This window comes from Pteropus vampyrus, unplaced genomic scaffold (genome assembly GCF_000151845.1).
Source record: "Pteropus vampyrus isolate Shadow unplaced genomic scaffold, Pvam_2.0 Scaffold152, whole genome shotgun sequence".
NCBI classification, from domain to species: Eukaryota; Metazoa; Chordata; class Mammalia; order Chiroptera; family Pteropodidae; genus Pteropus; species Pteropus vampyrus.
The window spans coordinates 3,049,339-3,071,386 of record NW_011888933.1 but is presented as its reverse complement, the minus strand read 5'-3'; the positions used below and the strand labels follow the sequence as shown (position 1 = coordinate 3,071,386).

Below are 22,048 nucleotides of genomic sequence, written 5' to 3'. Positions count from 1 at the left end.
GATTTAACATCATCTCCACCAAACAACTTACGCATTTTGCTACCTAACATTCCCAGGAAACTGCTCTCCTAGGCCATGTGGCTTCCTTACTTTTCACGTGTCCATTTGTTTCTGCGACTCAGCCTTGGTTCACTTCATTCCTACTTCAGAAGGATCCCAGGAAAAATAATGGCCTGGGCTGAGTCGCCGCAGCTAAATAATTTGACAGGGCTGCTTCACCTGTTAGTTGGTTTGTGTTTCACATGATTACTTCTTGCCTTGCTGCCCAGAGTTTGCTTTACAATTGAGTTTGAGATCCTGTGACACAGTGACAAATTTGAACTTACAAATTAGGACGCTTCGAGGTTATTTGCTGTTTACAGTGAGCAAGAGGCAGACAAGGCAAAGGGAAGTCTGAAAGGTTATGTGCGTAGTATTTAATAGCAGAAAGATGAGAAGTCGACCGTGAAAAAGCTATTCAGTGTATTTAGTGATTTCCTTCAGCTCCTGGATTTATTAAATGGTATGCTGAAGGGGCCTGACAAAGACACCGAATCACACACTATAGTGCAAAAGAACATGTATAGAAATGGAAGGAACAATGCACGGGCTTATTCGGGAGTCTCGTTGCAACACAGCTCTGGCAGGAAGACCTCACCCCACACAACACACGGACTTGAGCGCCAGTTACCAGAACTCCTTTTTGCCCCACCCAAGGGCTTGACTCACAGCTTCATTCATTTCATAAACGGTTGCTGAATGAATGACTTCCGGAAACAAATAAACAATGAATGGATGGGTGAATGAATTACCTAGGCCGGAACTGACTGCCTGCAGCCAGGTTTGGCCCAGCCAGGTTTTGTTGCTTGCTACTTGTTTGAATATCTTGGATAAGTTGCTAATATTGCCATGTCCAGAGATTTTCCACGAAGATTTTTGGATTCACGTAGGGAAAAAAAAGTTTCTTTGCAAGACCTGGCCACACTGGTCACCTCCCCCCACCCCCACCCCTTTGGGGCCTCAATCTGCTGGAGCCAGTCATGGTGGCCTCCTTTAAATCAGGCAAGCAAGATCCCCTCTGCCACCTTCTCTCCTACACTTTACTCTCCCTCTCATCCCAGCCATCCTCACTTACAAGAGCTGTTTGCATCCAGGAAGCATTTGAATTTGCCACACCCAGACCTAAAGGCACAGCCCCAAATTAGATCCACCAAGTGGAGTCTGAGTGAGTCCCTTGGAATCCATAGTCCTTTCTATCCAGTTTGGCGCAGACATGAACGACAGTAGCTGGGGTCACACCTCCCAAGCGTCTGGCTTCGCCTATGTCTTTGGCGATTGTGCTTCCTATTATCTTGTTATAGGTAGGCCCCCTAGGTCACATTAGCTTTGGTTCAAAAAGTTCTGACTCAGAGAAGGCTGAAAAGAGAAAATCTATTCCACATGAAAGCAGAGGTGAGCTGGGAAGGCACCTCACTTGCCACCCAAGGGGCAGTGCACAGATAGGCATTTTCCACGTTGTTAAGCTCACAAGATTTTCTCAAACCGTTTTCTATAGGCATTGTCCATTTTCTGTGTGTGTGTGTGTGTGTATGTGTGTGTGTGTGTGTGTTCATTTTCTGTGTGTGTGTGTGTGTGCGCGTGCACATCACCCACACTTCTGTCTTAAACAGAATACCCAGAATGTGGTTTAGCCTTGCCTTGGGATCAACATCACCAATATCCATTACTGTCTCACATGGCCTTTGTGCCGGCCTCAGGACCTCTGCTGTACAGTGAAGAGCATGGGTTTGATGGGTTTGTGTCGGTGCCTCTGTTGGGGCTGTTTCTGCAGCTTGGGACCATTCTCATTCAACTCAGATGATGCTCCTGACTTCAATGACAGGATACAGAGGTGACTTCAGGAAAGAGTGTGTGTGTGTGTGTGTGTGTGTGTGTGTGTGTGTGTGTCCATCTTCATTTTCCTTTTTCCTTCTGTAATAGCCCATACTTAGAGAGGAAACAGTTTTGGCATCTTCCTCCTGCCGGGTTTCAACACAAGCTGCTGCATGCAGTGTTCATGTCCCTTCTTTGCCTTTATGCAGATGCAAAGCCTACAGCAGAGACGCTGGGACCCACCGTGAAGAGTGAAGAGACCACCACCCTATATCCCATTGATGAGGAGGCCACCGAGTGTGGGGAGAGCTGCAGCTTTGAGGATGGTGAGGATCGGGGGTCAAAGTTATATTTTATCCAGGATGGCGCAGGTGCCAACCAGTCAGAGTCGAGGCTGGCCTGTGGCTGTGGCAGGGACCTCAGGGTCCCCTGGATCAGAGTTCAGGGAGATGTGAGTACTCAGGGGCTTGGGACAGTGGCCATTTACAAACAATGTAGAAGCATTCAGATATTGGGACAACCAATACAGCCCTACAGGCGTGAATCCACTGGTCATCAGCTGAGATAAGGGTTTGTTTAAAGAGGACTCCCCCCACGAGAAGTCTCCTCCTCTAGCCCTCACTTCAAATCTTTAGAATCCACAGCCGTGATCCTTTTTCCTACTAAGCTGTGCCTTCACGAAACAGTCAGATGAAGATCTGAGGTGACGTGGTCTGCACAATGCAACAGCAGTTAACCATTCTGTAATTGCATTTCCCTGTGTCTTTTCACCTCCTCTGATTAAAAAATGTGTAATAATTATGACTCCGTAAGAGAGCGCATCCCATCCTCCGTGAGCTGAGTGCAGGTCCGTGATGAAGGCGGAAATGTGAAAAGGCACTACAACCGTTCCTTCAAAACTCAGGGCCTCCTCGTTACAGGTCAGTTTCTTCACATGGGAAATCTGCATTACTTTCATTTCATCTTCTAAATATATCCAAGTTAGATAAAAACAGTAATTGGCAGAGCCCAAAAGTGCATCACATTTTAAATCATACTGCTGAGGTTACCGAGTATGAGGACATTCCTGACAAACCACAAATTTTGGAACACCTGGCATTTTTGGCTAGAATTTAATGCTTGACAGCTTCAATTTACAGTAAATTACTGATCATTATTAAATGTTCATTAAACAAAATGAGGGAAGATTGGTGAAGAGACTTGGAAAGTGATGGAGACATATAGATGCAGCACCAGCTCGGTAGGTAGATGGTAGAATCTTTCAGACCCACAGCCATGTGACAGTCTGAGGAACCACGCTGATGGAGTGGATGGCTCCAAAAAAAAAGAAAAAAAAGAAAGAAAGAAAGAAAAATGACTGCAAAGAAGAATGGGAGAAAAGCCAAAAATAAATGCTGAAGTTGTGTGACTGAAAAATGATAATTTAATGCATATGCTTTCAGGAATGTGCTTTTGTATTTTGTGTGGGCGGAGGGACACTATTGGTCAGGGTTAGCTGAATACAGAAATCCGACATTTTAATGAACTTGTTTTTGTTTTATGAAGAGGAGAAAGAGACTTGGAGAATCTTACAAGACATGTTTAAGAGTTCAAGAGCCAAGAGCGGAATGCATAGGGAGTTAATAAATGGTATCAGATTAGCAGCGTTAGCTCGGTGGAGGGCAGGAGAGGGTAGTTCTATCTAAATGGCAGTCTCAAGGAAAATTTAAGGGTTTTGCTACAAACGTTCAGAAGTTTAATATAATTTTCCCATTTATAGTGGTTTGTTTCATTTGAGGTTTCTTTGGTGGTTCCTCCCTTCACTTTTTTTTGCAAAAGATCTCTTTGTGGAATTTGGTTCTTGAGATATAGTATGCATGTAAACATTAGAGAGGAATTACGGTATATTGAGTTACTCCATATTTTCGAATGGAAAAATAGAAATTCAGAAATTGTCGGGAGAAGGAGATGGTGAGGGCTGAGGGCTACTTTTCCCAAGCCACAGGTTGATGCAGCTGTAATAGATTCCATGTGTTTCTTCTTGACTCAAGCTGACTTTGGCTGAGAGTATGCTAACATTAAATATTCCCTCTTGGGAAGGGGAGGCACAAGCAGGGCCTGGTGGCACTCTGCCTCTGAGGCCACCAGTGCCCTTCCACTCGGAGGTGAGCTTTCCTCGCCTCCGTGGTGTGAGCAACTTGTTCCCGCCGGTCCGTTCTCTTTACACTTCCTAAGCCACATTCGAGGCCTTCCTCCCTAAGAACCCATGGAAGAGAAGTGAGGAGGCCAAAGACCCCACTTCCTCTCTGCTACCAGCGTTAGCCAGCAATTTTCTGCTGTCTCCACAGCCACTGCCAGCAAGCCTCCAAATTTGGATTTCCTCTCTCTCCTCCACCTCTACAGACCCACCCTCACTTAATCACATATTTGGCATCAGCTCACACTGGATCTTTAGAGCTGAGTGGAGCCTCAAAAGAAATGCTCGGGTTCAATTTTCTAGCTTAGGCAGGTGAACAAGCGAGCAGACGAGACAAGCCGCGATGTGGTCACATCTTAGATTTCCACGAGGACCGTACTCTCTGCTGCCCTCGGATCAGGGCCTTCAGGCACTCAGCACCATGTGGAATTATTTTTCCTCCTGGTCAGCACCAAGCTGAGCAGCCGGCTGGCCTGGCCCCCTCACTTCGCCCTAACATGCCAAGTCTCCCGCCTGGCAGTGCCTCCCCCGGGGATGCTGCAATGACCTGGTTTTCTGAAACGGGAGACCTATCACAAGGAGGTGAAGGGTAGCAAACAAGACTCCCTTGTTCCTGAGGCCACTTTACCCTCCCTGGCCAGCACCTCTCTGGCACATCAGCCTCTCTGGATGCCAGTGGGCTGCCCCATCACTTCTGAGAGCCAGGTTGGCAGGAGCCAGCCTTCCACCGGGGCACTGGGGAGACATTCTTCTCTGGCATTTAGGGAACAGCAATTTTCACATTTGTCTGCTTTCCGAAGTGGACAGAGGAGGCTGATTAGAGCCCGAAGCCATTTGGTGGCCTCATTTATAATTGCTTACTATGGGAACCACTGGCAGACTTGGCTTTCATGCCTGTGAAGGATGAGACCAAAGGCCAACCCGAGAGCCAATGATCGCCAAGATGAGTTAAATGAATAAGTGAAGGGAGCCACTTCTTTCTCTGCTCTGCACTCAGACCTTGCCAGCCATTTAAATAGCACCACTGTGGTTGTTCTCTGAATCTATTTCATTTGCCTTCCTTTGGGTTATTTTTTCCCCCCTCTTAGACAAAGATTTGCAGCTCCCTTCAGGATTCAACTGCAACTTTGATTTCCCTGAGGAGCCCTGTGGTTGGATGTATGATCATGCCAAGTGGCTCAGGAGTACCTGGACCAGCAGCTCCAGCCCAAACGACCAGACATTTCCAGGTAAGCTTGTTGTGAATGAAGAGCCGAAAGAGTTCAGGCTAGCCTGCTCCGCGTTTTTCAGCTCCAGAGTCCCTGCCAGGCTTCATAACTTCCCACTACAGAGCAACCCTCTGCTCTTTGCCCACAAACCACTACAGTCTTTGCTTATAGCGTCACCCCACAGAATAATGGGTTGGTGGTTCCTACCCATTCTTGTGATTACAGTATGGCCTGGAAGCTGGGAGGGAGCAAGAGAGGCCAAGATAAAAGAAGAAGAAAAAAGAAAGAGCAATCGGGAGGTCCTAGGAGATGGGATGAGTCAATGTCCCCTTGTTCCCATAGCCAGTACTCTGCCACCATCACAGAGCCTCTTGTCAACTTCAAGCTGGGTATTGTTCCTAAAATGGCTCTTTAGGAAACTATCGGCCTCAAGTCTGACTGATCCTCCTCTTAGAATATCATTGCTTCTGTAGCAAACTAAGTGGAGGGTCTGAAATGCTGCTGCACCTATGGGCGTCTAGCAGAGCTGCCTGGCGCTTGTGCTCTTGAAGAGTATTGCTGCCAGTTCTTGAAATATTGTTAAGCCACCCTTTTACTTTCAGAGAGTCAGATTTGAGAAACCTCTCTGGCACTGTTGATGGAGAGGGTTACTTTTAGCGCTTCTAAACAGGTAAGAGCAAGAGTTTACTGTCTCTATCATCACAGGCTTTTACAGTGGTGTTCTGGTAAATATTTAACAAGGAGCTTTCCAAGGATTAAAAAGAAAAAAAAAATCTGTTTTGCAGTGTTTGTCACTTTTAGCGATGTGAATACTCCTACTATGGTCAGATTCTGTGGTCAAATTCAATCTGCCAACCACCGTTAGAGGTGGAGTTGAGAAGTACAGTGACGTGGCGTTGCTTAGTTTTTTTCCATCATACAGATGTAATAGATATAAATACTTCGGGAGCATAGGTACTGGAAAATGTATTAAAATAATTAGGAAGTGTCGAGTTTGGAGGATTTATTACCTTTAGTTGTTAATATAATTTAATTGTAACTTTATATAATTTAGTTTTTAATAATGCTTGAGTTGAACAACTGGCTTGCAGAATTCCATATAATATAACAATCAGCTTTCACAAACATTGGCTCCAGCACACCATGCATTAGCTTTCAATTTTTCTACACCCCTGGCCTGGACCTTGGATCCCCAAAAGCATTCAAGAGGAGAAGAGTTAATTCTGGAAATGAATAGATTAAATGTTGCCCGACTGGAGAGTAAAAGGGGAAAGGGACCTCTCCATCTGCAGGGTTCCCCAGAGCTGCTCTGCTGCCCCCCACGCCCAGGACTAGCCATGCCCCCTGTCCCCAGGGAATGATGGTAGGACAGACACTAGGAGAACATTGCAGGCCGGCCTCCTGATGCAGCCTACACTTGCTTTCCCAGAGGGTCACAGCGTCTGCTCTGGAGAAAAACATTTTCATATTTCAAGTGTTTATCTCTTCAGCATTTGAGTGCTCACAGAGATTAATATCTGAAGATCACCACAGCCTCAGGCAACAGGAGAGAACACTTACCCTCTCCCAGGCTTAATCACCCCCCCTCCTCTCATTCACTGCAATAATGTTTAATTAATATAATGAGCCTCCTGCACGTTGGAAAAAAATACTTATTTTTATAACCCAGCCTGGATTTTTCATTTTATTTCCTCTCCTTTGAGACTTGGCCCAATTAATTGGTCGTTTTCCCAACCCCCACGTTTTATCTGAACATAAAAATGTGTAGGGTCTGTGTGTGTATGAATAGTGTTTTTATGTGTGTATTTGTGGATTATGTTTGTTTGTATGTGTTTGTGTACGTGCTTCTTTCTCTAGGTGTTTGGTTTTTTACGTGTGTATGTTTCGCTATGTGTTTTTATGTGTAGATGTATATGTTTATATATATGTATATGCATGTATTTGTGTGCATATGTTTTACATGTGAATCTGTGTGTGTGTTTGTGTGTATGTGTCTGTAGATTTGTGTTTAAGAGTGTGGTTTATATGCACGAGTGTCTGTGTAAGGGGGAAGCTTGGCAGAGGCACTTCGAATAAAGGGATGTAGATGATACAGCATAGGGAGACTTATTGGCTCTTACTCAACATCCATCTTCAGATTCTTTCTAATAATTCAGCCTCCTCCCTCGCACTCTTCTGAGCAGATTTTCTCAAAGAATGTCTGAGGCCAGCCCTGTCCAGGCTACAAGGCCACCAATTAGCAAGTGACACTTCTGAGAGAGTTTCAGTCACTCTCCATTTGACCCTGGCCTTTACCTCTGTCCCTTTGCCCATTCACCTCTGCTTCCCTCTCTTTCAGCCCTCGCCCTCACCTGAATGCCCCATCTGCCGACCCTGGCTACTGGCTGGGAATTCTAGTCTTCATCATTACACCCTGCGGTTTGGGAGGGCTTTTCTGAGCAAGCTCGCAAAGCAGGCAGAATTCCAACCTTTGGCTAGATGAATGGGGACAGAAAGAAAATTAAGGCCATAAAGAACTGCTAGATTTAATGGTGTTTCTCCCCTAAGATACCGAAAAGGAAAATAATTGTTTTCTTCTTCCAGAGGAATCCCTGAAGTTTGGGAAAGTGGCACTTGTAACCTGCCTCCAGAAAACAACATCATAATAATTTTTTCAGAGCTCTTCCTTCTGCCTTCTGATGATTTAAAAAATTATTTGCTCTATTTCCCACATTACTTCTCCTTGTAAAACTCTATACTGGGGCTTTAAGCAGGAGAAGATAGAAAGCCGTCACTGTTTAGGATAGTCTTTTCTTTAAAAAAAAAGAAAAAAGAAAAAAGAGAGAGAGGCCTGAGGGGAGCAGTTGGGAGAAAGGAAACAGCTGTGCTTGGTTAGGGGCAGGGCAAATGCTAATGGGATCAGAGTCCCCGGACCTCCCGAGTTAAACCTGAAAGCCGCTGTGTCACACACACGTCACCATTTCACAAAGAGGAGGCCACTGTACTCTGTAAGAGAAGTGTGCCATATGTTTTATCCCCTTATTAGATTGGTAAACAAAAGTAATTACATTTAAGAAAGGAGGTGTCTCCATCAAGTGCAGAGGGAGTAGGCATGGAAGAGAGGGGAGGAAGGGGAAAAGGAAGTAGCCATGTTGAGATATCATACACAGGCTATTTGGTTAGAAGTGTCCGTGGAAACTAACATTCCTTAGATATTTTCTGATTTAGTTCTTTTCTCATGTTTTGTTTTTTCTTGTGTTTTTTTTTTTTCTCTTCCTTTTAAGTAAGCAATTAGTTCTGTTCTTTTGGCTAGCGGTAATGGTTGCTTAAGGCTGACAAGACACCCACTGGTTTCATTCCACTGTTTTTGTTTTTCAAGATCGTCTTTCAAGCCACTCAGAATTTCTTTTTTTAGCTCTTTGCTTGTGGCTTAGCAGCCTGAAGTGTGTTCATACCCGCCTCTAGGGAACTTGTTCCCAATTCAGTGACCCCTGGCAGTTGCAGAGAAGCTGGTCCCATGTTCTCTGAGAAGCCACTTTGCCTTTTCTCTGTAGCTACAATGACATAGAAAGTATCTCCCCTAGTGGGAGTTTTGAGAAAAAATCAGATTTAGGTCTTTAAAAAACAAGGCAAAAAGTCCTTAAGATGGCCCTGTGTCTAGACTTGTACTGTCGAACATGGTAGGTTATTAGCCACATGTGGCTATATTAATTTGAATTAATTAAAATTAAAGACAGCCAAAACTTCAGTTCCTCTGTCATGCTAACCACATCAGCCACATTTCAAGGGCACTGTAGCCACACTGTGTTGGACAACGTAGGTCTAGAATATGCTCCTCATCCCAGAAAGTCATCTTGGTCATCACTGCTCTAGCGCCGTTAGGCAGTAACAAGAGAGTGACCTCTGGGATCCTTGCTGATGCCATTGCCCCCTGGTTCGGTGTAAACCAAGAAGCAAGTAATTAGGGAGGTGTGCCTTCTCTGCAGTCTCTTGGTGGGAGTGTTCAATGGCTGGTATTTTGGTCATTGTGTCATTTTACCTCAGCACGCAACCATAGTAACATAGCATTGGATAGTATAGGAACTCTTTTATTCAATCAAAAAGACACTCCAAAGTAAATCCTAAGTAATACAAATAATAATAATAATGATTGATGTTTTCATTGCTATTATTATTATTTACTGTCAAGAATGAGCTAAGAAGACTAGAGATACAGGGTACTTTGCCAGATCAACTTCCGAATCCTCAAGTGTGTGTGACCACCACAAATGTGTGCTCTCGTATACATTTGTTGACCTCATGAAGGATGATTACAGTATTACTTCATATCAATAACTTCAGATCACGGGAGTGATATTAGGAAAACAGGCAAAGCCTACTTGGAAAGGAGAGAGACTGCCTAGCATTTATGTTTTTGGATTCAGAGATGGCACCTTGACTCTGGGTTCAAAGACAAGCTCAAGTGGGAGTAAATCAAGAACACGATGTTCTGAAATATTCGAATAATACGATTGGTGGCCATTGCATCACATATAAGTGGTAGACATGGGCCCATTTTGATGTAGATTGGGCCATTGAATAAACTCCATTAGAATGAGGACCAGAACTATGATTCATTGTGGGACACACACATGAGAAGATTCAATGTGGGTCTGTGGGTGGATGATTGCAGAGAAATCAAAGGAAATAATTGATGGGTGAACTTGCTTATGATAGGTTTGATTTTTGTCAGAGAGCTACTGGTGACTCTGAGTAATAAAGCAACTCTCTGAAGTCAAAGACCCTCCCTGTAGATAGGACCAATGTTAACAATCAGTCCAGACACGGGATTGGCATGAATTTGAATTGCCTTCAGAAAAAGGTTGCTGTGGCTTGGCTGGGGCTCTGCAGCCACTGCAAATACTGAGACTTCTCAGACTTAGACCATGATAGATAATTAAAGGCCAGGAACAGCTTGGCTAAAAGAAAGCCAATATTCAAGCAGTAGCTTTAACTGGAAAAGCACAGAGACCCTTCTTTAAGGAGAGTAGAAACACTACTCTGACTTTGTAGAAAAGACAGCAGTAGAGAGGAGAGCCAATATTTCTTTTTTCTGAAAGTTGTGATTGCTTAAGTTCCCCAGCACTGTGTGGACTGATAATAAAGGAGCAGAATGATAACGCAACTGCCTCAGTTGCAAAACCTTCATGAAAGCTGACATACCAAAACACAGCTCCAGGTAGACTCCTGCAAAAGAGCAGGCCTGACACCTCGAATTGTCTATAAAATGGTCCATCGTAAACCTTGAGAACATCCTACTGAATTCATCCAGAGTCAGTGTTTCCCTTAACTGGCTGTTAATTCAAGGACCTTAGCAGAGACAGACTAGCCTTTGGAGGCCAGCTGAGGGGCTGACTCATGTTTTAAGCATGACCTATACAAAGAGATTACATCTCCTGAAGCACTAAATATTCCTTCAGATGGTTGCTCCAGTAGGAGGGCAAGATACTAGCCAGGAGATGCGCGTATTGGACAGATGGTACGTTTGGCTTTGTGATAGCCAGTAGGATCAGACTAGTAATTTATTTCAGGGTTTGGTAAGGTGTGGACATAGTTGGTTCCATTGCTGTTGGGCCAAATGCTGTCACATGTTCACAAAGCACTTATGCAGCTGAAGCCAGATGTGGCCATAAATCGCCAGGTGAAATATCAGGAGACCCTTTTTAGAGACAGCATCAGGTTAAAACGCCTGAATGACCCTGTCCTCCGCACTTCCTCTCTGCCCTTTTGAACTCCTGTTGTTCATTCCCATGTTATTATTTTCTCTGTATCATGGGCAACAACAGATGTTTTGAGTCAGGGATCCTTGCAAAATGCCTCCCAAGCCTGTCAGGTATCTCTGGGACATTATTTCTTCTTTCTCTTTCAGCAACTGAACGTATTTCCTTCCCATTGTCTTTTTGTTGGAAGCTATCCACTGCTGACATCACTGCCATCAGCTACAAGAATAAAAAGCCTACAGCAGGCAGGGCTGGTTCTTAGCTAGTCAGTTGTCACGTTTGGGCAACCTCTTAAGAATCCGAAGGGCTTTTCCTTAAAGTCCAAGTAAATCATTAAAGAAGCCCACCCATGCCATGCCAACCCTTTGCTCTATCAAGTAATCAACAGCCACTGTGCTTAAAAATCCCTCTGTGTTTGATAGTAATGGGCCGTGAATTGGGATGTACCGGAAGAACAGACTTCACTTATAGCACATGTGATTCATTTATAGCACATAAAGGGGTGCCATGACTTAAAACAGCAGAAGCACTTAGCTTGCAGAAGAGTCAGTGGAGACCTACTACTGTAACTAAAGGCTTGGGAAGTGGACGTTTAAAGGAGCAAGGGTTGTGTTTCCTGAGGAAGCAAAGACAAAGAGTCTTCATTCTTCATGAGTGGCAGGATTTCTAAGTCAGAGGACAGAAGTTGGCTGGGCTTCACCAGGACCGTAAGGAGGGTTTGTGTTTAAAAATGACAGCAGGACTTAAAACTGAATTTAAGACGTCCCTGACACTGTCGTGACCTAGAAAACACACTGCCAACATGGCCTATGAAAACTCCTTCTCTGAGAAATTTAAAGCAAAGCATGGACATGTTCTTCTGGGGATGTTTTCAGCATCATTCCTCTGGGTGACAGGGCTGGCCTCTTGGGTCGGCCTTCCCAAATTATGCTGCTCTTCTCTTTTTATTTTCTGAAAAAAAAAAACAAAAAAGCAAGCACAGGAGGCAATGCGGATAGCGATAGTAATTGTAATAAAGACCACAGCTTTTATTGAGTGTCTACTGTGTCCCTGTTCTTATGCAGAGCACTTTGCGTGGCTCATTCCATTTCCTCTTCCTCACAGCCCTGTGTAGTAATGATGTTATTACACCCATTTTACAGATGGGAAGGCTGAGGCTTTAAAAAAAATTGATGAGTATTAGGCCAGAACTCCAGCCCCGATAAGAGGCCATGCAATTTTATTCAGTCTGATCAAGGATCATATCCCACGTCCATCGCTCTAGCTGGGGTCTCAGACACATCACTTCAATTCTCTGAGCCTCGGTTTCTTTTTTTCTTTATGGTAAAAATTGAGAAACTAATACTTATTAATACAGGGAGGATTATATGAGATAAGGCAGACAAATCTTCCACTGCAATATCTGGCACATAGTAGGTTCTCAGTTAACTTTCAGTTCCTTTGCCCTTACTTTTCCTCTCTCCCTCCCTGGGCTTTTCTCGATCTGAGTCATTCCTTCACGATGTCCTGGTTCTCATCAGGTCTCTCTCAGTGACAGGCAGGGACATTTTGCAGCTCAGCGTCCCTGTGACTGATGTCTACTGCTAATTCCTTAAATTTACATATCATCTTTCTTCCCTCGAGCTCATAGCACTTAACAGACAAGTGGGGCACAAATGATTTAACTAAGTGAAATTCAGAGGCCTGCTTGTCTTGAGATTCTGCAAACTAGTGGATTAGCTCAGATGTCAGCACTGAATTATGATCCTTCAGCTGCTCGTGCTTAGCACGCCACCAGCATTAACTCCCTGGTCTTCCAGTGGTCCTTTAAATCATGCATAGCGATTATCTTATTGTAAGAGAGAGAGAAGAGAGAGGAGGAAAGGAGACGAGAGGAGAGGAGGGAAGCTGGGGCCCTGGGAGAGGCAGCCTGTGAAACCTTTGGCCTAATTGTGCCAAAAGTTTTAGCGACAGGATGGGTAAATAGAAAAGACCCAGATCACATCGAGCCAGCCCAGCTCTTTACACCTCCACACGCATTTTACTTACTAAATTCTAACCATTATGCTGTGATTCCCCTGCTGCTTAAGAATGTAAATTCACACAAGTGACAGTATTTCTGCCAAGCAATTTTCAGACAGCAAGTGGGTCTTATTTGTGAAATTGTGAAGGAAGAAGGCTGAATAAGAAGTCTGAAATCTGGTTTCCTTTATATATGAGGTGGAAACAGTGAGGATTTTGAAAATTACTGGAGCATGGGAGCATTTGGCAGATTCTCACTGGTGGCTCAGTAGGTGGGTGCTTCCACAGGTCACCCTGGCATTACGAGTTCACCTCACCTTTGCAAAGGGCTGTTGGCTGAGGAGGATGGGAGGGAGTTGTGAAGAGATTTCATGAATATGAGGAATTACCAGAGACTAGCTGATTCTCCCTTGTTCTTATTTCTAATATATAGCCTCATATCATTCTTTATCCATGTGTTTGTCATTCAGTCATTTGTGGAAACAAATTTTTCCCGTAGTGGTATATATATGTCACTATCTAGGGGCCAGGAGAAGAAACAGTATTAAGTCTTATATGTGTAAACCAGGACCTTGTCATCTATTTAAGGCAATTAGAAAGTCACACAGGAAACAGTTCAAGTACAAGGCATTAGACGGTTATCTGCCGACGTGCATGAAAATGGCCTTAAAATCAGTGGTACAGTCGGTAAGAGCTCCAGTTGTTGAGAGAAGAGAGGATTTAATGTTGAATTGTGCCACAGTGGTTAGGAGAACTAGCAGAAGAGGGTGGGATAGGTGGATTGGTCGGTGGGGGAGCGGGGGGCGCGTGGAGCGGCAGAAATTATAGGTCAGAAGAGAAAAAAAGATCAGGGCCCAGTGGGGAAGCCAGTTTGCCTTGAATAGAATGTGATTGATTGCCCAGGTTTGGGGCAAGGTGCCTGGGGCACAGCTGAAGTGAACAGCTAAGGGCAAGTCTGACTCTACTACTTACCAGCCTCTCTACCTTGGACAAGTCACCTGAACCTTTCTCAGCCTCATATTCTTCTTCCTGTGCAAAGTAAAATTAATAAGACCTAGCTCACAAGCATACAGCAAGAATTAAATAAAATAATGCCTATGAATGTGCTTTGTAACCTGTAAAGTATTATGCAAATATGACTTATAATTATTATCATTAATAGCAGTAGTAATGAGAGCTGATAGGAGAAGCACAGGTTTAGGAGATCGTTGCTTGTCTGCTTGTGGCACCAGGGTCTCCTCCCTCAGCAGTTCACCATCATTAAAGTTCTCGGCTATAGACAGCTGCCTAGTTATCTGTGCTGACTTTGGCCTTGAAGAGGTCTCATGTTGTGGGGTATTAGACAGACATGGCTCTGGATGGTTAGAGAGATACAAGCTGGAATCCCAACTATGCATCCTAAGCTGATCTAATTTGACTTCAGCTTCCAGAGCAAGAATCCCAGAGAAGCTAACCGGAGGGGCTTTGGGGAGCCAGGGAAGAGGAGAGAGGTGGCCGGGAGGAGGGGGTAGAAGGAGCTGTGTCCTGGGCAATTGATGGAAGGACTGTCACAGACTCAGCTCTCACTGGAAACATGTCAATAGGAGTAACAACAGCAAACCAGTTGCTTCAGGGCCCTGGAGTCCTCCCCCGATGAGCCCAGAGTGTTCACAGATCCTGCTGAGTAAGAAAGCTCGGTGCACATGTCTCAGATTAGCATGATCTGGAGGTAGCTGATATGCTGGATGCGTGGTACAGGAGTGCCCCTGCCATCTCAGAGAAGTGTTCAACATAGGATGTTTCAGGGCCAAACAGAGACAGCGAGATTTTCTCCTCAAATGCCACCTTGTTCTCTGTACAAGTGGCCAGAACACTCCTGCACAAATTGGATTTGTGGGTGCAGGTCCCCACACCCATGTCCACAAACAGGAACAGAAACTCGGTCTTCTGCATTGTATCTGACGTATTTGAAAACTGATCGGCCAAAAGGCTCACTCCCCAAACATTTGATGGGGGAAGCCTTAATTTCCCAGCATGTGTATATTGTCTACTAAACACATCGCCTTTGCTAATGATGATGACAGAGCCTGTTTTCGCTGGAGCTGTGTTTGCCGGGCTGTCTGAGAAAGGTCAAGTTCAGGCCTTCCCCAGGCTGCGCAGGGAAGGGAGTAGGGCCCTCTGAATCACCCCTACTCTGCCACCACCCCTTGTTCTGCTTGCAGTTGACACTAGGCTTCTGATGTACAGTTGCCCAGGCACCATCTAGTAACACTGGTGGAGAGAGGTTTTAAATGTCTTTCATTTGGACAGTGCTCAGCCAAGATGACAAAAGATCAAAGCATAAACCAACTGGCAAGAATCATCCTCTAGCAGCCACCTTGTAATTCGGTTCATTAGACTGCATTGGCCCTTTGGGTAAACCAGTGATGACTAAGATGTGGGTCTGCCCTCTTAGAATCTAGGGAGAAAAGAAAGCACAGACACAGCCAGCTGAAACATAAGGCCGACCGCACCAGGTGCCATATGTAAAAGAGGCTCAAGGAAAGTGATGCAGAGAAATGGACAGGAGGAACCGACTTGAGGTAGAGACTCAAAGGGCTTCAGGAGGTCGCAGCATTTGAATCAAGGCTCTGGAGGAGCCTTAAGAAAGGGCTGCACAACCTGGAGAACAAGATCATGAATAAACTAGACGCCCAAACTATGGTCCCTGAAGGGGCAGCAGCTGCAAACTGATGTCTTTCCCAAGCGTTTACCGGGAACCTCTGTTTGGGTTTGTTTCCACCAGATGACAAGAATTTCTTGCGGCTGCAGAGTGACGGCCGGAGAGAGGGCCAGTACGCGCGGCTCATCAGCCCACCCGTGCACCTGCCGCGAAGCCCAGTGTGCATGGAGTTCCAGTACCAGGCCACAGGCGGCCGCGGGGTGGCGCTGCAGGTGGTGCGCGAAGCCAGCCAGGAGAGCAAACTCCTCTGGGTCATCCGCGAGGACCAGGGCGGCGAGTGGAAACACGGGCGTATCATCTTGCCCAGCTACGACATGGAGTATCAGGTGGGGTGGTGACCGGGACGTGACAGGAGACGGGTACGGAGATCGGAGAGAGTCGTTGTGATCTGTGTTTCAATATTTCAAAGGGCCGTGCCCATTCATCATTAGGGAACGTGGTTAAGCGCTCCTGTTTTCATTGTGTTTCTCACGTTGCCATGGCAACTAAATGACACTCTTATTTGTTATTCAGAATGTGCCTATCTCTACACCCAGACTTGGTTCTTTGTTCCTCCTATTGCCTTTTATATTGCTGAAATCTTCTTCAGCAAATGTTTCTTCTCTCCATTTTATTTTAGATTGCTATCAGGTAGGCTGACAAAGGGACACAGAAGCCAGGGAAGTAAACACAAGCAAACCCTCCACACAGAGGGAGGAGGCCTGCAGAGTCTCTCAGACTCCAAAGGGGGCAAAGGGACCGACCTCCCAGACTCATCCCAGCAAGTGTGAACACAGGAAAGGGAGGGCTGCTGTTAGCACTCGGTGGCCAGCAGACCAGGGACTCCCCTCTCTAAATGAGTGGTTTCTCTCCCAGCAGCTCCAAGAGTTGAGTTCTACTATCTCTGCCCCACAGAGCTAGAGACTGAGGCACAGATGGGTATGTGCAGCTGTGGCTGAAACTTGGGTAGGAGTAGACACCCTGTGGAAGAGGTGACTGAGAACCAGCCAAAGCATTAACCTGCTCCTCCCCAGACGAGAAGCAGCAACAGATGGCTGGTGAGGCAGCCAACTGCTCGCTTAGCTTGCCAGAGGACATGTGCTAGTTTGCAGAGAGAACCTGGGGAGGGTGAGAATGAGGAATGATTGAAGACCACAGAGCAGAGGGATGTCTGTGTACAGCCTGCAGTCACTCGAGGTTGTAAGGCAGGGGACCCTAACCCCTGGGCCATGGACTGGTACTGGGCCGTGGCCTCTTAGGAACCGGGCCACAAAGCAGGAGGTGAGCAGTGGGCAAGCAAGCGAAGTTTCGTCTGTATTTGCAGCTGCTCCCCAACACTAGCATCATCGCCTCAGCTCCACCACAGATCATCAGGTATTAGGTTCTCAGCGGAGCACCGGTCCCTGGTGCCAGAAGGGTTGGGGACCGCTATTATAAGGTGTCCTGAGTTTCTCCCCACCCCCACCTGATTCCTTACCTATAAACCTTAATGCATTGTATTGTAAGTACCTGTTTGCATTTTTGTCTCACCCCTAGGTAGTGAGATTCTCCAGGCAGAGGGTCTTGTCTATTAGGTTCGGTAACTGTCCTTATGCCTGGCACATAGTAGGTGCTCAGTAAACTATTGGTGAAGGAACAAATTATTTCCCTCTTAGCTGTAATAATGGATCCATAAGACAATGTTACCCCGAAGGCAATCTAAACCTCAACAGTATATTTCTCACCTTACCCCCACCTGCTCATGTCCTCTGAGTTTCTAAATACCTGGATTGGGCATTTGAAAGATTTATGAGAAAGGAATCTATAAAATGACTAGGGAAATTTTAATCCTCCTTTAAACATACTCTGGTTGTGGTCCTTTTAATCAACACATTCGAGTTACTGGACAACAATATCCATCACCTTGTAATATATATATTTTTAATCCCTTCAAATATGCATTTGATTTGAACCAACTCTTTTTAAATTAGGATTTCAAGCACCATAGCCATGTGGCCAACAGATGTGTACCAAGAACAGTAACACACACATGCACACCCCCACACACATACCCCCCACACACACTCGTTTTAAGCTGCAGTTAACAGAAAATTGGAAATCCTTCCAGTGTCTGGACCAGGAAGCTCAGTTAACCATGGCTCTTGTTCTTCTGGCTTCTAGATTGTGTTCGAGGGAGTTATAGGAAAAGGACGTTCGGGAGAAATTGCCATTGATGACATTCGGATAAGCACTGACGTCCCGTTGGAGAATTGTATGGGTACGTGAATATCTGTTTCTTTGTGGCTTTTCCAAATGAGACACCAAGGGCTGGGATATAGAAGAGAAGGCAGCACACCATTTTCAAACACAATGGTTACCCAGTGGGTAAGGCAGCGACCATCTCAGGTGAGGTGTGAATGTAGCTGTGTCTTAGGCCGCATTCAGGATGGGAGGCGTGTGACGAGAAGAAGTCTTAGAGCCCCGTTCCCATTCAGAAATAGACTTGCACTAAGTATATGGAGATTCAGGGTGCCAAGACCCCATCATCAGACTCCAGCTTTTAGCAAAGAAAATACTAGAGGACGAGAACAACTGCCAGTCAGAATTACATGCTAGAAAGGTTTGATGGATTTAATGGAAGCCTTCACTGGTGAGCAAAAATAGTACATATGTTATATCAGAGTGATAGCATAATTACCCAAGTAGTTCTTTCACATGAACAAATTGCAGGACAAACTATGGCTTATGAAGTAGCATCTTAGATTTTGCTTTGAAGCTAATTACCTCTCATGCCCCAAATCCCAGAGTTATTGTAAGAATAAATATTGCATGCCAGGCAACCAGTGTAGAAAGGACACCATAACTGTCCCCTTGGATAGAAGTGCCGCCCACCTGAGATGCGCACATGTTACCCAGCTCACCCCCAGGGTAGCCTGACTATCTCCCATCAGAGCCAGGGACATTCCCAAAAGCTAGATGGAATCCTGAGAAGGACTGAGACCTGCTTTCAGTCGGCAGAGTGACTGTAATAACTCACCCAGTGCTTTTTTTGGGCACATGGGTCCCGGGTGTATGCATGCCTGATGATGTCAGAAGCACCTGGGACCGCCCTAGTCCCTTCAGGCAATTCTCAGGCACTGGGCATCTAAAAGTAATCCAGGCTCTGAGAAAGTAATCAGTGGTAAGTGACTGATTACAATGCTTCAGGGACCCATTACTCTATAAAGGACTTTTTGTTCCAAAGCAACTTTGAGAATCTCTACCCACCCGCCAGGCCCCATGATGATGATGTGTGAGACACACTCTAGAGCATGTGGAGGACATGGGACACTTTCCGTAGAGTATTGTAAAAGCAACTCAATGGCAGTCATCTTCATCATACCCTATGTTCACCCAATTCCTTCTTCCTCTTATCTAACTGAAATGCTTTTTTTTTTTTTCCAGAACCCATCTCAGCTTTTGCAGGTGAGAATTTTAAAGGTAAAAAAAGAAAAACAATTTTTTTTTTTTTGCATGCCTTTTCCTTCCCCCCATGTGATGTGAATTCAGTGGAGGGAATAAACCTCCCAATTTAACAAATCTCACAAGAGAAAATAGACGCCATACCTTTCCACCGCTAGATGGCACCAACAACACCTTTAGGTGCCAGGAAAGGGGGATTGAGATCCTCACTGTCTCTCGTTTAATTAAACTTTAGAAACCTATAATAGAGACAAATAGGTTACAGATAAACCTTTCAGCCTTGCATTGTCCAGTGGAGAGCAATGAGGCTGAAAATGCATGAGCAGTGAGGAAGGAGAGGCTGTGGGGACACTGAACACAGAAAAAAATCAGGAGTAAATTAAAAGTGAAATGAGGTGGCAATGATTTATTTTAGCCTGAAGATGGTTTCTTTCCAGTTCCAGGGTACCAAGGCAGCAGTCTCAATTAACCCTCAGTGAGATACAGTGGCAGGCAGTTTTGTGAGGGAAAGTTAGAGAAAAGACACAAAGTGATAATCCTAAAGTGGAAAAGTTGCAGATTCAGGAGCTGGTGTCTAAATAAAGGGAATAAAGAGGCACATTTGACGATTGGAGTTAGAGCACTTTAAATAGAGGACTGAAAAACAGAAAAGGACATTTTCTCCCTAATAAAGTAAAGAAAGAACAGAGCAAAGAGAGAAGAATTTGAGATGATTGCCTCATCCAGGGGGACAAAAAGCCTTCCAAGCTGGGGGGATGGTCATGCCTGTGCTGTTGTAATGCGGTGCGTTTCACATTTTGCCCTCTTTGCAATCCAGTTAGTTGCTGCTGAAGCTTCCACCCAGGTTCCAACGCCAAGTGTTTAGAAGCCACTCGAAATGCTTCGCCTCAGTTGGCCTGGGTGTAAAAGCACACTCCGAGACACTCACCCTCACCTAGCAACGGGGTTTTCATAACCTAGTTTATGCACACAAATGTGAGGGTTGCTGGGCCCTGTTTGTACTGGCCTTGACCTTATAGGTGACAGCATTTCAGAGATAAGGGAAAGTCAGTTTTATATCTGAAGTCTAGACTCGTTATCTTCACTCTCATTAATCTGTCCAGCTCCTGGCTAGAAAGAGATGAATTCCTGGCTTGTCACCTAGATGCGATCTCTGACTCCAAATCATCTCGCCTAATTTGCCACTCATCACCCGCAGCTCTGAGACAATAGATGAGGAAGATCCCAGCAGAATCGAGAATGGCAGACCCCAGTAGAATAGCTTTTCTTTCCTTCTCACCGTGCGTTGCCCCCCTGAACCCCATCCCTACTCCCCATGGCACATTTTGAAGTATTAAGAGTATCCATGTGCCTATGTTGGTGCTTTGTGAGTGTGAGATTTATGTTAATGCGAACCTAAAGTATTGGAAAGAAAGCTGAGGCCAAAACTGACTGACTTGGATTACAGTTGAATTCAAGTTCTATCCTTCAGGACCCAAGGTAATGTTGATATTGGGGAAGTGGAACCTGCTTGTGTTGTTTTCACTGGACTCTTATTGGTTGTTGAGACTCAAAGGCCCCTGGAGAGGCTGGTTAAAGACTTCCCGCCACTGCCGCAGACATTGTTCTGTGTGAGCACGCATGCCTGGGTCCATGACTGACAGGTATGGTGGCTGAGTGCTTTGCTTCTGTAAGAGAATAAACAAAGCAGGGCACACGTGCTCTCCTTGAGGCTGTGTTTACCGTGAGGCTTCACAGTCCAGTCATGTTCTCTCATAAAAAAAAATATAAATAAAATATCATCGGAGCCACAGTGCTCAGTTAGCCAAAATAAACACACGGCTTAGTGACTTAAAGGTAAGAATTTCCAGTGCGTTCCCGGTGGCTGATTTGGGGCTTAAGCAAAGGCAGAGCACAAGTGGCGTGGATTGGCCCACAGTTGATGTCTTGGGAGATAACAAGCATCTTTGGAAAGAGGAAACCAAGTCTTGGGGAGCAGAGACTTGGCCAGGGAACAAAGAGTCAAGAGCAGGACTGGAACTGAGAATGGACAATTTTAATCACACTGGCAAATTTTGCATGCAACTTTGACTTGGTAGCCAGATGAACACAGGGGCACATGGTCTTCGTTTGGGCTGAAGCCCGTTTGACCTCAGCATGCATCTCTGTGTTTTGATTCAGGCAAAGCTTTCCATTTGGGAGAGAAAAGAGGACCATTTGCTCTATCTAACCCAGTGACTGCCATACGGTTCCTCTGTTGGTCAGGGCAGAGGCAGTCTTCTCGGTGGGGGCGTGAGTACCTTGGGATTAAATCAGCCATTTCACTCAGAAAGGGAAACAAAGAGCAATCAGGTTTGGACAGGCAAGATATGGAAAGTCGATGGTAAAACACTATTAAGAGTAGGCATTTACATTGTTAGTATGTTTTTCGAATCCGAGAGTTTTTTCTCATTATAAATTAACCATGAAACAGAAGCATTCTCATCCTTTAGGAGAGACCACTGTGTAGTAGGTAAATCTTTAGGGAAATGCAATAAAAGTGGCCTCTGGATCTGGGCTTATTAGGTATTCTTGATCTTTTATATTTTGAAGTGTCTTTCATTTTCTGCCTCTTGTTCGTTTCTTGCCATGAAACCTGTTCTTTTTATTCAAATCACCTTGTGTTTTCTGCTTAGTGTATATACTTTGATTGTATACGAGGGTGTGAGTCAGTAGTGAAGAGAAACAAGCCATAGAGAAAAACAAAAAACAACAAAAAAAACTGTTTCGAGAAGGGACCAGGAAAAGAGAGAATGAATAAGCTGTGTTGTCATGTGATCTTTAAAAAGACTTTTTTCTTGTTGTTATGAGTCACATTTTAAACAATGTAGCCTGAGTGTGCATTTTTCTTTCTTTCTTCCTTCTTTCTTTCTTTCTTTCTTTCTTTCTTTCTTTCTTTCTTTCTTTCTTTCTTTCTTTCTTTCTTTCTTTCTTT

At 45.0% G+C, this 22,048-nt stretch overlaps 1 protein-coding gene across 7 annotated transcripts in view; it reads left to right on the top strand.

The window, feature by feature from the left end:
- The window catches only part of NRP2 (neuropilin 2), a 94,880-nt gene that overhangs the window by 64,365 nt on the left and 8,467 nt on the right, over positions 1–22,048 (top strand). For 3 of the 7 annotated variants that reach the window (XM_011369681.2, XM_011369682.2, XM_011369685.2), the window contains exons 11-15: positions 2,061–2,177; positions 5,116–5,256; positions 15,739–16,001; positions 17,815–17,911; positions 19,078–19,098. In XM_011369681.2, coding sequence (XP_011367983.1) covers positions 2,061–2,177; positions 5,116–5,256; positions 15,739–16,001; positions 17,815–17,911; positions 19,078–19,098 — 639 coding nt within the window. Of the gene's footprint in view, positions 1–2,060; positions 2,178–5,115; positions 5,257–15,738; positions 16,002–17,814; positions 17,912–19,077; positions 19,114–19,532; positions 19,580–20,198; positions 20,684–22,048 lie in introns of those variants that run through there. The other 4 variants (XM_011369684.2, XM_011369683.2, XM_023536248.1 and 1 more) reach the window with 4 other exon arrangements.